The sequence below is a fragment of the Schistocerca cancellata genome, chromosome 7, assembly GCF_023864275.1.
Source record: "Schistocerca cancellata isolate TAMUIC-IGC-003103 chromosome 7, iqSchCanc2.1, whole genome shotgun sequence".
In the NCBI taxonomy this organism is placed as follows: Eukaryota; Metazoa; Arthropoda; class Insecta; order Orthoptera; family Acrididae; genus Schistocerca; species Schistocerca cancellata.
The window spans coordinates 466902678-466920688 of NC_064632.1; the positions used below are offsets into that span (position 1 = coordinate 466902678).

The window sequence follows — 18011 nt, forward strand, 5'->3', positions numbered from 1 at the left end:
TCACCAGTATTCTCGTTTTGATTTTAATTTTTTCAGACTCTGCTCAAAAATGATGTTGTAATCAGGGGCCATATCAGTATTTAGGAATTACTAATAGTCAATGCTAAAGGATGAAAACTGAGATCAAAGAAGTCTATTTTTAGTGTTAATTTGTCCGCTTCCGTAGGCTACAAGTAGATGAAGGCATATCATGTACACATACACAGCACATCAGCTACTTTCTATTCTTATTGTGCATTATGATTGAATAGCTGTTAAGTTTTTACACTACTGGCCATTAAAAGTGCTACACCACGAAGATGACGTGCTACAGAAATTTAACCGACAGGAAGAAGAAGATGCAGTGACATGCAAATGATCAGCTTTTCAGAGCATTCACACAAGGTTGGCGCCGGTGGCGACACCTACAACGTGCTGACATGAGCAAAGTTTCCAAACGATTTCTCATACACAAACAGCAGTTGAGCGGCGTTGCCTGGCGAAACGTTGTTGTGATACCTCGTGTAAGGAGGAGAAATGCGAACCATCACGTTTCCGCCTTTGATAAAGGTCGGATTGTAGCCTGTCCCGATTGCGGTTTATCGTATCGCGACATTGCTGCTCGTGTTGTTCGAGATCCAATGACTGTTAGCAGAATATGGAATCGGTGGGTTCAGGAGGGTAATACGGAACGCTTTGCTGGATCTCAACGGCCTCGTATCACTAGCAGTCGAGATGACAGGCATCTTATCCGCATGGCTGTAACGGATCGTGCAGTCACGTCTCGATTCCTGAGTCAACAGATGGAGACGTTCGCAAGACAACAACCATCTCCACAAACAGTTCGACGACGTTTGCAGCAGCATGGACTATCAGCCTGGAGACCATGGCTGCGGTTACCCTTGACGCTGCATCACAGACAGGAGCGCCTGCGATGGTGTACTCAAAGACGAACTTGGGTGTACGAATGGTAAAACGTCATTTTTTCGTATGAATCCAGGTTCTGTTTACAGCATCATGATGGTCACATCCGTGTTTGGCGTCATCGCGGTGAACGCACATTGGAAGCGTGTTTTTGTCATCACCATCCTGGCGTATCACCCGGTGTGATGGTATGGGGTGCCATTGGTTACACATCTCGGTCACCTCTTGTTCGCATTGACGGCACTTTGAACAGTGGACGTTACATTTCAGATGTGTTACGACCCGTGGCTCTACCCTTCATTCGATCCCTGCAAAAACCTACATTTCAGCAGGATAATGCACGAACGCACGTTGCAGGTCCTGTACGGGCCTTTCTGGATACAGAAAATGTTCTACTGCTGCCCTGGCCAGCACATTCTCCAGATCTCTCACCAACTGAAAACGTCTGGTCAATGGTGTCCGAGCAACTGGCTCGTCACAATACGCCAGTCACTACTCTTGATGAACTGTGGTATCGTGTTGAAGCTGCATGGGCAGCTGTACGTGTACACGCCATCCGAGCTCTGTTTGACTCAATGCCCAGGCGTATCGAGGCCGTTATTACGGCCAGAGGTGGTTGTTCTGGGTACTGATTTCCCAGGATCTATGCAACCAAATTGCGTGAAAATGTAATCACATGTCAGTTGTAGTATAATATATTTGTCCAATGAGTACCCGTTTAGCATCTGCATTTCTTCTTGGTGTAACAAATTTTAATGGCCAGTAGTGTAATTTACTGCTGTTTCCACAGTCTCCTACCTCTTTTATTATTTCATCGAAATGGCAGACAAATGTTTAATCTTTTGAAGCAAATGAAGCATTGTACGTCATTGTTATGTCACTTCGTTAAAATATTGCCAGACGAGGGCTGGTGCCATTCTCCAACACAACGGATGTTAGGCGGTGACAGCGAGAAACTACCGTATAGACCAGGTGGGGGGAAAGTCTTGCACACAGCACGCACACGCGTACCTCGAGCCAAGACACACATCAGTAGGGACATTATTTTCCCAGCAACGCTGCACCGATTCTTATGGCGTGTGTTTATTCCTCGTTTCTGTCAGCATTGTTGTTACAATAACACAGGTCCCTTTTCTCATTTCCTGTAATAATGCAATATTTCACAATAACGCAAAATTTACATGTAAAAATTACTTCTTTCTTAAGTATGGTTTATTTACAAACGAAAAATTTTAGCACCGTTCCTACGGGTAATTAATATTTCGAGTTTTTTTGCCTGGTTATTAGTAAAAATAAAAATAAACACCTGTTATAACTGAGACCAAACAAATGCTGAAAAAATCCCTTATTCGGAACTGAAATACCGTTAACGGTTTTAACCAGCTGGTTTTTCGCATGCCTAGCTCGACATACAGAGTGTAACAAAAAGATGCTTTGATATGACAAGCAATACTCCCTCTTCTCCACGCTCGCTCACGGCAACTACAGGGCTGGCATGCTCGAGAGTTAAGATAGGAATTCTTTATGGTCCCTGAAGGCCTATGATTTTGGGTGCCCACAAATCATGTCATCTGCATCGTCATTTATGACGTAACAAGTGCAGATGGATTGTTCAGTTCTGGGAGAGCGGCGGGGGATCTCGTAGTTTGTTACAGGTTCCTCTCAGTATAATTTGTCTCAGTATAATTTGTCACGCGCCACATATGGCTAGGATTTTAACCCGCCAGGGTAGCGGACAGCGCTAACGCGCTGCTTCCTGGACTAGGGTAGGCGCGCCGGCCCCAGATCGAATCAGCCCGGCGGATTAACGACGAGGGCCGGTATGCCGGCCAGCCTGGATGTGGTTTTTAGGCAGTTTTTCACATCCCGCTAGGTGAATATCGGGCTGGTGCCCACGTTCCGCCTCAGTTACACGACTCACAGACATTTGAAAAACGTTCACACTAATTAATGACTTACACTAGACAAAGACAGCTGGTGTACACTTATTCCATCCTGGGAGTTCGGGGTGGCGGCAGGAAGGGCATCTGGCCACCCTCTGCTACTAACATTGCCAAATCCGTCATAACAAGGCCGACCTTGCGTTCCTGCAGGATAAAGGCCTACAGGAAAAAAAAGAAAGAAAGGAAGAGATGACTAGGATTTTAATAATAATAACAGCAGAAAATATAACCTGTGATCAGTACATCATTTTAACCTTTTCAGTATCGCTGAAACGTACACTGAGTTTACAAAAGTCATGATATATTCCTAATATCGTGTCGGATCTCTTTTGGCTGGCGTAGTGCAGCAACTCGACGTGGCATCGACTCAACAAATCGTTGGAAGTCCCTTGCTGCCTCTGCAGCCCTCCATTATTGCTAACTTGTTGCCGGTTTAGGAGTTTGTGCACGAGCTGACCTCTCGAATACGTTCCATAAATGTTCGACGGGATTCATGTCAGGTGATATGGGTGTCGAAATCATTCGCTCGAATTGTTCAGAATGTTCCTCAAACCGGTCGTGAACAATTGTGGTCCGGTGACAAGGCACACTGTTATCCATAAAAATTCCATCATTGTTTGGGAACTTAAAGTCATGAATGGCTGAAAAAGGTCAATGACCTGTTCAGTTGGATCAGAGACCCAGTCCATTCGTTGTAAACACAACCCACACCATTATGAAGCCACCACCAACTTTGGTGCAGGGCTTCGTGGCACCCTCAAGCTCTATCATCAGCTCTTACCAACTCAAATCGGGACTAATGTGACCAGACCACGGTTATTCTATCTAGGAACCGATAGATATGGTCACGAGCCCAGGAGAGGCGCTACAGGCAGCCGTGCTGGTACAAAGGGACTTGCATCGGTCGTCTGCTGCCGTTGCCCACTATCACCACACTGTCCTAACAGATACGTTTGTTTATACGTCCCGCATTGATTTCTGCAGTTATTACACGCAGTGTTGCTTGTCTGTTAGCAATAGCAACTCTACGCAAACGCCACTGATCTGGGTAGTTAAGGGAAGGCCGTCGGCCACTGCGTTGTCCATGGTAAGAGATACACTACTGGCCATTAAAATTGCTACACCAAGAAGAAATGCAGATGATAAACGGGTATTCATTGTACAAATATATTATACTACAACTGACATGTGATTACATTTTCACACAGTTTGGGTGCATAGATCCTGAGAAATCAGTACCCAGAACAACCACCTCTAGCCGTAATAATGGCCTTGATACGCCTGGGCACTGAGTCAAACAGGGCTTGGATGGCGTGTACATGTACAGCTGCCCATGCAGCTTCAACACGATACCACAGTTCATCAAGAGTAGTGACTGGCGTATTGTGACGAGCCAGTTGCTCGGCTACCATTGACCAGACGTTTTCAGTTGGTGAGAGACCTGGAGAATGTGCTGGCCAGGGCAGCAGTCGAACATTTTCTGTATCTAGAAAGGCCCGTACAGGACCTGCAACATGCGGTTGTGCATTATCCTGCTGAAATGTAGGGTTTCGCAGGGATCGAATGAAGGGTAGAGCCACGGGTCGTAACACATCTGAAATGTAACGTCGACTGTTCAAAGTGCCGTCAATGCGAACAAGAGGTGACCGAGACGTGTAACCAATGGCACCCCATACCATCACGCCGGGTGATACGCCAGTATGGCGATGACGAATACACTCTTCCAATGTGCGTTCACCGCGATGTCACCAAACACGGATGCGACCATCATGATGCTGTAAACAGAACCTGGATTGATCCGAAAAAATGACGTTTTGCCATTCGTGCACCCAGGTTCGTCGTTGGGTGCACCATCGCAGGCGCTCGCGTCTGTGATGCAGCGTCAAGGGTAACCGCAGCCATGGTCTCCGAGCTGATAGTCCTTGCTGCTGCAAAGGTCGTCGAACTGTTCGTGTAGGTGGTTGTTGTCTTGCGAACGTCCCGATCTGTTGACTCACGGGTCGAGACGTGGCTACACGATCCGTTACATCCATGCGGATAAGATGCCTGTCATCTCGACTGCTAGTAATACGAGGCCGTTGGGATCCAGCACGGCGTTCCGTATTACCCTCCTGAACCCTCCGATTCCATATTCTGCCAATAGTCATTGGATTTCGACCAACGCGAGCAGCAATGTCGAGATACGATAAACCGCAATCGCGATAGGCTACAATCCGACCTTTATCAAAGTCGGAAACGTGATGGTACGCATTTCTCCTCCTTACAGGAGGCATGACAACAACGTTTCACCAGGCAGTGCAGGTCAACTGCTGTTTGTGTGTGAGAAATCGGTTGGAAACTTTCCTCATGTTAGCACGTAGTAGGTGTCGCCACCGGCGCCAACTTTGTGTGAATGCTCTGAAAAGCTAATCATTTGCTTATCACAGTATCTTCTTCATGTCAGTTAAGTTTCGCGTCTGTAGCACGTCATCTTCGTGGTGTAGCAATTTTAATGGCCAGTAGTGTATTTTCTTCTCGTAGAGGCCGCTCCTGTCGTGATGCGGTCCTCACCAGCGGTCTATTGGCTGACGTCGTCTCACAGCCTTCTCTGGTCCTGTGTTCATTATCTTACGTGCCGGCGCTTCTCGAGAAGCCGGAACCCTTGGAATACTGAATTCCTTGAGGATTTCCGAAATGGAATGTCCCATGCGCCTAGCTCCAACTACCATTCCGCGTTCAAGGTCTGTTAACTCCTGTCGTGTGGCCATAACCACATCAGACACCTTTTCACATGAATCACTTGAGTACAAATGACAGCTCCACCAATGTGGTGCCCTTTTATACCTTGCGTTTGTCATGCTACCGTCGTCTATATATGTGCATATCGCTACTCCACGTGTTTTGTCACCTCTGTGCATATATCCCACCACAGGTTAACAGTTAATCGGTGGAAATTGCTGCTCGTTATTGACGTGCTCTACTATCCACTGATAGAGGTAAGGTTGCCAATGGTTTGCAGAATTATTATAATTATAGCTTGCACTTGAAGATTGTGCTGCCTCCAAGTCTCGTTGTTAACCATCTGTTTCCCACCACCACTCCGTTTTGTCGAATCGAATTAGCTGGCGCCTGCAACCCGGTCAATAGATTAGCAAAGTGAACTGCTGTCGCACCTTCGTGGTTTCGTGTCAATCAGCAGCACGCCTGTTTTGCCGTTCGCCACAAACGAGGTCCATACTCAGCATTTCTAGTGTGAGTTACGAACTTGGAGAAGTTCTGTCCATTGATGTGTGTGTGTTTTCTGCATGTTTTGTAGTTTGTGTGGCGTCTTCTTCAGAAACTCTGGAGGTACTTACGAAAACCCCTGTACTTCCACCTCACCCTGCGTAGGACACGAAACAGTGGGAAACATTTTTTTTTGTATTGTTACTTCTCACATACATCGAGTATAGATTTAAGTGTCACGAAGTCGTTTCTGAAAGTATTTGTATGGAGTGTAGCTATGTATGGAAGTGAAACATGGACGATAAATAGTTTGGACAAGAAGAGAATAGAAGCTTTTGAAATGTGGTGCTACAGAAGAATGCTGAAGATTAGATGGGTAGATCACGTAACTAATGAGGGGGTATTGTATAGAATTGGGGAGAAGAGGACCTTGTGGCACAACTTGACAAGAAGAAGGGACCGGTTGGTAGGACATGTTCTGAGGCATCAAGGGATCACAAATTTAGCATTGGAGGGCAGCGTGGAGGGTAAAAATCATAGAGGGAGACCAAGAGATGAATACACTAAGCAGATTCAGAAGGATGTAGGTTGCAGTAGGTACTGGGAGATGATGAAACTTGCACAGGATAGAGTAGCATGGAGAGCTGCATCAAACCATTCTCAGGACTGAAGGCAACAACAGCAACAACATACTTCTCACTATGCCATTAATTAAAATAACCATAAATTAATGATTTTCATTCCAAAGAAAACCGTAGTGAAAAGTTTAGAATAACTTTCCAGAAACTTCGTTTCAGAAAAATACGGAAACAGGGTTCAGGGCACATGCGCCAAGTGTCATCCCTAGTTACCTCACCGAGTGTGAGTGAAACTGAGGAAGGATATTACTGAAGAAACCGTTTCACAATGTTTGCGGTTGGCCCCTCCCGAATTCTAAGCCATTATCTTGACAGTTGCACCAACTTACGTCAATTCATCAGTGTTAACCAGTAGATTTCTTCACTCAAATGCTGCGAAGCTTTTTACTCTTGTATCTCAGCCTCTTAAGTGAATTACGTGCCCGATTGCAAATGGTCCACGGTTAAAAGCTCAGTCATTCCTGGGGTTTCTCCTGATGCTAATCGCTTCCTTCACTTGGGGCACGACGGGAATTAATAGACTTTGAACGTGGAATGGAGGTTGGAGCTAGACACATGGGACATTCCATTTCGGAAGTCGTTAGGTAATTCAGTATTTCGGCATCCACAGCGTCAGGATTGTGCCGAGAATATCAAATTTCAGGCTTTACCTCCCACCATGGATAACGTAGTGCCCAATAGCCTTCACGTAACGACCGGGAGCAGCGGCGTTTGCGTAGAGTAGTCAGTGATAACAGACAAGAAACGCTGCTTGAAATAACCGCAGAAATCAGTGTGGGACGTACGACGAACGTGTCCATTTGGACAGTGGGGCGAAATCTGCCGTTATGAGCTATGGCAGCAGACGACCGACGCGAGGCCTTCGCTAACAGCCTCTCCTGGGCTCGTGACCGTATCCGTTGAGCCCTAGGCTGGAAAACCGTGGCCTGGTTGGATGAGTCCTGATGTCAGTTGGGGGGGTAAGAGCTGATGGTAGGGTTCGAGCGCCGCGCAGACCTCACGAAGCCATGGACCCAAGTTGTCAACAAGGCACTGTCCAAGATGGTGGTGGCTCCATAATGGAATGGACGAGGTCGTCTGGCTTCATAATGGAATCGACTGGGTCCTCTGGTCCAACTGAACTGATCATTGACTAGAAACGATTATGTTCGGCTACTTGGAGACCATTTGTAGCCATTCATAGACATCAGTTTTTATGGATGACAATGTGACACGTCACTTGGCCACAATTGTTCCCAACTGATTTGTGGACAATTTGAGCAAATGACTTGGCCACGCAGGTCGCTCGCCATGAATTTCATCGAACACTTATGGGACATAATCCGAGAGGTCGTTCGTGCACAAGTGACGAGTTCAGAGGGTTGACATGTTCCGTATGAAACGCAATGTCTATTGAGAAGAAAAACCGCATACTGCTGGTAAACTTGCTCTATCAGATTGGTAGCAGTAGCAGCGCTGCATTGCGGGAATATTGTCTACAGAAACAGCTGCAAATAGGCCCTATGTCAATAAATGAGCTAAATATTATCAATAAATTTAAAGAAAGACGAGAAATAGATGGTGCAGCAGGGAGAGGAAGGCGGCCCATTCCCACGGTAGTTGTTAAAGAAGTTGCTGTAGCTATTAGCGACCGTGCAACACTTGTCTCAAATTCCGCAGCCAGTGCTCGAGCTGTGTCATGGGAATTGTCTCTCACTTGGTCAACAGTTCAAAAGATTTGGCGACACGCTTTACACTGGTAGCCCTACAAGATTCTGAGTGTGCACCAAATGAAGCCTCAAGATAGACTGCAATGCCATGACTTTGCCCTTTCTTTTTTGGCATGCATGGAAATGAATGACAACAAAATTTCATTGCACCATACACTTATCTTTGTACCTGATGATTGTATAACAGACAAAAACCGATTTTGTAACAAATAATAAATATTGTAGAATATAAAACAAGTGCTATGTGTGTTTCATTCATAATAGAGAATTAGTGTGAAGGTGGTTCGATGAACCCTCTGCCAGGCATTTAAGTGTCATTTTCAGAGAGGCCATGCAGATGTTGATGTACAAATTTAGTATTTTTTGTACTGTACTGTATACGCACTATAAGTTCAATTTTGTTTCTTGTTATCCTTTCCGTCATTGCAATTTTAGTGGCCAGCAGTGCAGATTTATATCATCCTTCCCTGGTAGCTTCATCATCACACTTCACGCCTATAATTACAAAGATTTTCACTTTTCGCCACATCTCTCGCTAACTTCTATCACAGAGAACTGCACCGACGAGATGGGTCCACGAGCTTCTTCGAACGTAGAGGAAGTGGATTATACACACGTTTCAATGACCTTGTACCGGTGCAAACTGTTGTTTATTAGCGTTTGGCGTTCTGGAGCCAGGTGGCTGCTGTAGTGACGGAGGAGATACTGGCCCATTAAGTCGCAGATAAGAACGCCAAGAGAGGCTCTTCTCTGGCGCAGGTGTGAGATGCACATAGCGTCTCTGCGATAAGCTAGCGTTGTTGGAATTTTTTTCGAATGATACGTGAAAGCGTTATCACGAAAGGCGAATAAACCAGACAACCTACAATTTATGAAGGACTCAACACTGTTTATCTCTCCATACGTTCCGTGGTACTTTTGAATTTTGTTTCAAATTGTATCACTCCGAAAGATATCCTAACCATTCATAAATGGGTTTACAGAACGGGCTCGATCGTCTTGTCATCTACATATGTATCTGCATCTACATCATTATTCTGCAATTCACTATTAAGTGTCTGGCGGAGAGTTCATAGAACCACCTTCCATTTGTCTACCATTCCACTTTTCGAACAACACTTAAATTTCACCGTGGGAGCTCAAATTTCTCTTATTTTATTATGCTGATCATTTCTCCAAATGCAGGTGGGCGACAACAAAATATTTTCACACTCTGAAGAGAAAGTTGGTGCCTGAAATTTCGTGAGAAGATCCTGCCGCAACGAAAAGGTCTTTCTTTTAATGACTGCCACTCCTATACCTGTGTCATATCCGTGGCTCTCTCTCTCTCTCTCTCTCTCTCTCGTATTTCGTATTAATACAAAGCAAGCTGTCCTTCTTTGAAGTTTTTCGATATCCTCCATCAATTCTACGTGATGCGGATCCCATACTGCACAGCATTACTCCAGAAGAGGGTACAGCCGTCTCTTTAGTAGACGTGTTAAATTTTTTAAGTGTTCTGCCAATCAAGAGACCTTTGGAGAAAAAAGAACCACTTGCATGAATATCAAGAGCTCAGATGGAAACCCAGTTCTAAGCAAAGAAGGGAAAGCAGAAAGGTGGAAGGAGTATATAGAGGGTCTATACAAGGGCGATGTACTTGAGGACAATATTATGGAAATGGAAGAGGATGTAGATGGAGATGAAATGGGAGATATGATACTGCGTGAAGAGTTTGACAGAGCACTGAAAGACCTAAGTCGAAACAAGGCCCCGGGAGTAGACAACATTCCATTAGAACTACTGACAGCCTTGGGAGAGCCAGTCCTGACAAAACTCTACCATCTGGTGAGCAAGATGTATGAGACAGGCGAAATACCCTCAGACTTCAAGAATAATATAATAATTCCAGTCCCAAAGAAAGCAGGTGCTGACAGATGTGAAAATTACCGAACTATCAGTTTAATATGTCACGGATGCAAAATACCGACACGAATTCTTTACAGACGAATGGGAAAACTGGTAGAAGCCGACATCGGGGAAGATCAGTTTGGATTCCGTAGAAATGTTGGAACACGTGAGGCAATACTGTGACCCTACGACATATCTTAGAGAATAGATTATCGAAAGGCAAACCTACGTTTCTAGCGTTTGTAGACTTAGAGAAAGCTTTTAACAATGTTGATTGGAATACTCTCTTTCAAATTCTGAGGGGGCAGGGGTAAAGTACAAGGAGCGGAAGGCTATTTACAATTTGTACAGAAACCAGATGACTCTTAGAGTCGAGCGGCGTGAAAGGGAAGCAGTGGTTGGAAAGGGAGTGAAACAGGGTTGTAGCCTCTCCTCGATGTTATTCAATCTGTATATTGAGCAAGCAGGAAAGGAAACAAAAGAAAAATTCGGAGTAGGTATTAAAATCCATGGAGAAGAAATAAGAACTTTGAGGTTCGCCGATGACATTGTAATTCTGTCAGAGACAGCAAAGGACCTGGAAGAGCAGCTGAACGGAATGGCCAGTGTCTTGAAAGGAGGATATAAGATGAACATCAACAAAAGCAAAACGAAGATAATGGAATGTAGTCGAATTAAATCGGGTGGTGGTGCGGGAATTAGATTAGGAAATGAGACGCTTAAAGTAGTTGCTATTTGGGGAGCAAAATAACTGATGATGGTCGAAGTAGAGAGGATATAAAATGTAGACTGGCAATGGCAAGGAAAGTGTTTCTGAAGAAGAGAAATTTATTAACATCGAGTATAAATTTAAGTGTCAGGAAGTCGTTTCTGAAAGTATTTGTATGGAGTGTAGCCATGTATGGAAGTGAAACGTGGACGATAAATAGTTTAGACAAGAAGAGAATAGAAGCTTTCGAAATGTGTTGCTACAGAAGAATGCTGAAGGTTAGATGGGTGGATCACATGAGGAGGTATTGAATAGAATTGGGGGGAAGAGAAATTTGTGGCATACCTTGACTAGAAGAAAGGATCGGTTGGTAGGACATGTGCTGAGGCATCAAGGGATCACCAATTTAGTATTGGAGGGCTGCGTGGAGGGTAAAAATCGTAGAGGGAGACCAAGAGATGAATACACTAAATAGATTCAGAAGGATGTAGGGTGCAGTAGGTACTGGGAGATGAAGAAACTTGCACAGGATAGAGTAGCATGGAGAGCTGCATCAAACCAGTCTCAGGACTGAAGACCACAACAACAACAACAACAACTGTCAATAAATCGCAGTCTTTGGTTTGGTTTCCCCACAACATTATCAATGTAACCGTCTCAGTTTAAGTGATTCGTAATAGTGAATCACTAAGTATTTAGTTGAGTTTACGGAATATAGGTTTTTGTGACTGATATTTAACGGACTCTTTTTAGTTCTCATGTGGGTGACTTCACACTTTTCATTATTTAGAGTCAACTGCCACTTTTTGCACCATACAAATATCTGGTCTAAATAATTTTGCAAATCGTTTTGACCATGATGGTAAATGACAGCATCATCGGCAAACAATTTAAGAGGGCTGCTTAGATTGTCTCGTAAATCATTTACGTAAACCAGGAACAACAGAGGGCGTATAACACTTTCTTGGGGAATACCAGATGTTACTTCTGTTTTACTCGATGACTTTCCAAGAGTTATTTCGAACTGTGACCCTTCTGACAGGAAATCACGAATCCAGTCACACAACATACAGCAGAAGAAGACTTTTCTTTGTTAATAAAAATCACATTTTGTTGGAATAAGGTTATTAAACATAGAACTTTCAAAGTTGGCGGCGCCGGGTGGGGTTTGGTTGAGAATTAAAAAAAAAAAAAAAAAAACGTAATCATGATGATACGTTATTCAATTTGGTTAAGCGTCGCCAGGACACTGAATTTTCGTTACACGTTGCACATAGTAGAGGAATATATGAACGTCTTGTTACACTGTCTGAATTCCATGCCAGCTTTGCTCTATCCTTAAAACCTTCATTGTCTGCAGTTTTTAAACTGTCTTAACGTCATTCATTAGAGCCAAATCAAAACTACTAATGAAGCTTCCTTACGAAGCCGCTTTTTAGTTTCGCTTTATAACTGTATTGAGGGTTATTTTGACGGTACTCGACGAAACAGATTTAACGCTCTCTCTTCACTTTGATTATGTTGTTCTTAGTTTTACATTTGCTGTGCACAGCCCTCAAAATATAAAATTATTGAGCCAAATAATATGTACTGCGCACCACAATTTTCGCTTTTCTATTCTTTTATAAAAAGGTATAGGACACGAATATAGTAAAATGTAGAAGCTGATGTAGGACAGCCAAAGGATTAGCGGCAAATACTGACTGATGAACCGAACACACAATATCAAGCTCTCTGGGAGCGCCTCCTAGTTAGGATATAGCAAGGAGTGTCAGGCAGACTTTTAGAACAATGGTCGTCAATCTGCGGCCCAAGGGCCGTATGTTGCGTGTGGGCTACATGTGGCCCGGATCAAGAGTTTCGTGTGGCCCGCGGATATCAGCAGTATTTTACAGTAATACTGCTTCTAACAACTAATAGCTGAATCCAAAAGCTTCAACTAACGTTAAGGGCTTCTAAAGAGTGTATTTTTCTAAACCAGTAACGAACAAAAATACTTGCAGAGACATTAGTATTTTAAGATGTGGTTAATTTTAACTGACGTTGGTAAATTTGACCGTGAGCTTACGTCAGGGGCCAGAGTCGTATGTGGAGCGGTCACTGAAATGCTGATAAAAATGAGAGAAGGAATATTTTATTTTTTGTCTTCCAATGCTGACAACTCAATGAGAGTGCGCAAACAGCACCAATCAGCTGCAGTGGTGCAAATGTCAAAAGGAAGCAACATGTGTTCGTGAATGTGCGTTATACATACAATCATCTCCAAATGTGGTAAATGTTTGTAACAAGTAATATGAAATCAAATTAAGACTTGTAATACACTACAATGAGTAATGGGAAAATAACGTAGTAAAATTTGTGGTCATGTCTCATATTGCAATTCCCGTAACAATTAATGTAAGGTACTAATTTAGACCCTAGATGTCACCAAAATGTTTGATGACCATTCCTCTAAAGTGTAAAAATATCTATGACTCAATCAGAATTGGAGAGACCTTTGACAGTTCGCTTATTAAAGCTGGCACAGTTTTTAAATATATAAGTATGACTTGTTCAGCATTAAAGAGGGGAAGGGGAACGGTGCAACAAATATGTTAGTACAGAATTGGAAGACCAGCTAATGAAACCAGAACACAAAACAGAAGCACAGCAGCTTTGTGGTCGCTGGAACCAGTGGCATGTTATGAAAAAGAGGTTGGGACTATATGACACAAAAGATAAAATTCCCTTTAAGAGATCAGTTGGCTTCTATTGTGGGAAATGATCCATCATCATATGATCTACATGCAGATGGGCCACATACTATGGCTGGTCGGTATGGGACTTATTGAAAAAAATGGTTGTAATCTTGGACTAATAATGTTTTTTTCACTAATGCGAACTATGTAGATAACAATATTATTGAGAAAAGACATTACATTTGTACACAATGTTTTAACGGTCTGTAGTAGCTGCTACTTTAATAGCACATGGTAACTAAACAGTCAGAGATGTAGTAGAATAAAACATTAGACTGTAGCAACTATGTAAGTGACTGGATTATTTTTTGCAGCAGAAAGGATAGTCCACTGCGACTGAAAGCTGACACCAGAGTAAATTTCACACAGGAGGGTACAACAGTATTAGTAGCAGTTTTATGAACGATAACATAACCAAATTACAAAAATTATATATGTATCTAATATAGCAAAATTAAATTAATAATCTTATTTACTTTTTGATTAAAAGTAGAAGGTCATGTCCAAAAGTTCCTGAAATATATTAGATAAATAAAGTTATTACATCTTACCTGGATATTAGTAGTAGTAGTAGAAGGGTCTTGTGGGCGCACGACAGCAAAGTCTTCAGCGCCCGTTCAGTATCATAGTGAGACGGGTGTCAAGAAAAAAACTCAGAACATTTACATCAAACGGAACATAAAACACGGGGAACAATCATGGAAAAATATGTGCTCACCCACACCGAAGCGTGGGATGAAGCAGGGCGTCAGCAGTAAAACATGGACAACACAGGAAGAAATATCGACTGTCCCTGTGAAGTAAATACACTGATCCCCACATTTCTCCCATTTTGGAAGTGCATTCTGGAAGGCTTTCTTTGTTAGTATTTAGCACCCTATGTGATTCTTCTCGAATCTTTGCCCCTTTGACTTGATTTTCATCTTAGGGAACAGGAAGAAGTCACATTAAGCTAAGTCTGGTGGGTATGGCGTGTTGAGAATAACTGTCTTCTTGGTTTTAGTAAATAATTCCTGAAAAATGTAAGCCGTGTGCAGTTGTGAATTGTAATAGGTCTAGTGGAGTACCCAGTCTTTAATAAGCCACTTCTGTTACAATTGGCAAACTTTTTTTGGTCTAGGTGAAGAAGGACTGTTGTATTGCAATGATTGCCGATTAGTCTCAGCATCAGGGTCAACCCAGCTTTCGTCACCAGTGACAGTCTTTGCAAGAAAGTTTGGAATGTCTTGAAATAGTTGTTTGAAGTTCTCTGCAGACTTCCTCACAGTGTTACTTCTGTCCATGTGGAAGCAGTCATAGCACAAATTTCTCCGCAATCTTTCTCATGTTCAATTCTTCTGAAATATTACATCCATAATATGTTCCCAAGGTACTGCAGAGGTCTTGGGCAGTCTGTCTATGAGCTTGCAGAATCAGATTTCACACTTTCTCAACATTTTTGGTGTGGTTCCTGTTGACACCCCAACAGTATGATTGCCGTCATAAGTTGAAGTTCGCCCATTTGTGATATACTTATACCTGTCATAATTCTGGGTCTGGCCTAATGTGTTGACTCCAAAACTTTGCTTCAACATTTGGTGTGTTTCTGCAGTGCTTGTGGGAAGTTTAAAACAAAGCCTTACACAAACACACTGCTTTTTCAAGTCAGCCATCACAACACTGTAAACTCTTGAAAACATGACATTGGGAATATGATCATCATCAACAAACCAAACCACTCAGTTCACAGCCAGTTGGCACATTGAATGGAAAGGTATTACAATGGATTCATAACCATTTGCCCACAGAATTCTAATTTTGTGAATTTGTGGATACTATCTCACAAATGAAAGTTGTGTCAAACCATTGTAGTCTGAAAGGTCCTGGTGTATTAGTGCTTGAGTGTTTTTCCGCCTTAGTGTTTGCCACTATGTTGTCACAGGGTTCATCAAAATCTATCAACTCAGTGACAGTACAGAAGTTTCCTAGAGCTCTTTGCCAATAAATGTGTGCGGCGTCTGACTGAAAAGAAACGACTCTGATATTGCAATTTATGCAAACTGAAGTCTTTGTACTTTGACAGGAGACCAGTGACTTTTGTATTGTACCGTAGGCCTACTGTATTATAAAAGCCAATATCTTGGTCACAAAACATTTTATTACTAAAATTATTAATCAGTTTTTGTAGTAACACTGTTCACGTTACGTCGCACTTCACTTAGCGTAGACCGGGACTGTGTCCTAGGCATGCCCGATGTTGACTGACTGCGCACGGCCTGTCCTGCCGGAGTTGTTGTTGTTGTTCTTGTTGTTACGCCGGCAGAGGTCGTGTCCGAATTCTCGCGTGCCCTCTGGTGGACGGGACTCTACTGGCGGCGACTACCGTTCGTGACGCGCCGTACCAATGTGCGCCTCCCGCGATCTTTCTGGTGGCTACTACACTCCTCCTCCTTCGGGGGGTGAAGCCACTGTGATCCACTGCGTCGGAAGGTGGAGCGTCGGGCAGGAGCGATGACCTCCACATCCATTGGATGGCCGGAGTCGAGGGGATCTGCCAACCCTCGAGCCGGAACCTTCGAATACGGCTGGAAGTGACCCACACGAAGAGGCCCCCGTCGTCCCACAACCGGAGCCCGGGACAGCACAGGTGACAAGCTGTCGAAGTCTGGATCCTGTTCCACCTCAGGAGGGGCAAGACCTAGTGGTGGGGACGAAGGGGAAGGGACAACCACAGGGGAACTAGCCCCCTGCGAAACCGGGCCGGCTAGGGGGGCCGGCTCTCGCTGGGGCATCTCGAATGACGGCGATGCCGGTGCTGGAGCCACTGGAGGCTGCCAAGGCTGAGAACCATCGCAGTGTGGCAGAGTCACAGCGGGGAGAGGAGGGAACGTCCCCTGTGAAACCAATACAGGTGCCGGCAATGGGGAAGCCGGTGTCCGAGAGGTCGGAGGGTGGGTGCCCGAACGTGGACGGAGCTGATTTTGGTGACGACGTACCACCCGGTCCCCCGCCTGCAAGGTATAGAGCCGGCGGCCATGGCGGTGCAGGACCACCGCCGGTATCCAATGTGGATTGCGACCAAACCCACGGGCCCAGACTGACATACCCAGTGGAAAGCCAGGTACTCCGTTTTGTGAAGACTGGCGAGGACCAGGCTGGAGGAGGTGCAGCAGAGTCCTAGGTTGACGCCCATGGAGGAGCTCTGCAGGGCTGCGGTCTCCCATTGGTGTGGTCCGGTATGCCGTCAAGAAAAACGTCAATGCTTCCTCTGCAGGAAATTCGTGCACATACTTTTTCATCTGTGTCTTAAAGGTGCGCACCATGCGCTCAGCTTCCCCATTCGATTGTGGATGGAAGGGGGGAGAGCAAACGTGCCGAATACCAAAGCGCCTACAAAAATCCTGGAAGGTCTGCGAAAGAAACTGCGGTCCATTGTCCGAGACCAGGGTGATTGGCAGACCTTCCACAGAAAAGATTTTTGCTAGTGCCTGGATTGCAACTTCTGAAGTGGTTGAGGAGCAGCGAACCACATATGGGAATCGGGAATAAGCATCAATGACAATGAGCCAAAAGCCATTGAGAAACGGGCCCGCAAAATCGATGTGAACACGTTCCCACGCCTGGGTTGCTGGCGGCCATGAAGAGAACGCTGCCCTGGGAGATGATTGTTGGCTCGCACACTGGGAACAGGCGGCCACCAAGTGCTCAATTTCTCTGTCAATACCAGGCCAGTACACATGTCTGCGAGCCAAGGTTTTAGTACGGGAAACACCCCAGTGCCCCGCATGTAATAACTTGAGGACCTCCCTTCGTAAACTTGCAGGAACAACCATGCGAGGAGCTGTATCATCGGTAGCCAGAAGGAGAACTCCTTCCAAGACTGAGAGACGGTCTCGTAGAAGAAAATAATTACGAAGAGGGTCCGAGGCCCGGCCCGGAGGGCGGGACGACCACCCCTGCTGAATGAGGCGAACTACTTGCCGGAGAACCGGGTCAGCCGCCGTTTCCCTGGCGACTCGAGAACTAGTGATCGGGAAGCCATCAACCGCTTGGCGGGACGCCACATCCAAATGAAAACACATAATCTCCTCTCGATCAAATGTAGGGTCCGGGCCCACCGGAAGACGGGAAAGAGCGTCGGCGTTGGCATGCTGGCCTGTAGGGCGAAAACGAATGTCATAATGGTACTTAGAGAGGAACAAGGCCCAGCGCTGGAGTCTGTGGGCTGCCCTATCCGGAATCTGAGAGGCGGGGCCAAATAACGATAGTAACGGCTTATGGTCAGTGATTAACTGAAA

General features: G+C 44.7%; 1 protein-coding gene across 4 annotated transcripts in view; it reads left to right on the top strand.

Annotated features, from left to right (window-relative positions):
* LOC126092425 (ATP-binding cassette sub-family G member 1-like) overlaps window positions 1-18011 on the top strand; it is a 325835-nt gene that overhangs the window by 240923 nt on the left and 66901 nt on the right. Inside the window, exon 1 of one of the 4 annotated variants that reach the window (XM_049908019.1) lies at window positions 13186-13267. The exons of the other annotated variants lie outside the window; for them this stretch is intronic. Within the exon in view, the coding sequence (XP_049763976.1) occupies window positions 13263-13267 (5 nt within the window). The 5' untranslated portion in view covers window positions 13186-13262. Of the gene's footprint in view, window positions 1-13185; window positions 13268-18011 lie in introns of those variants that run through there. 4 annotated transcript variants of the gene reach the window in all.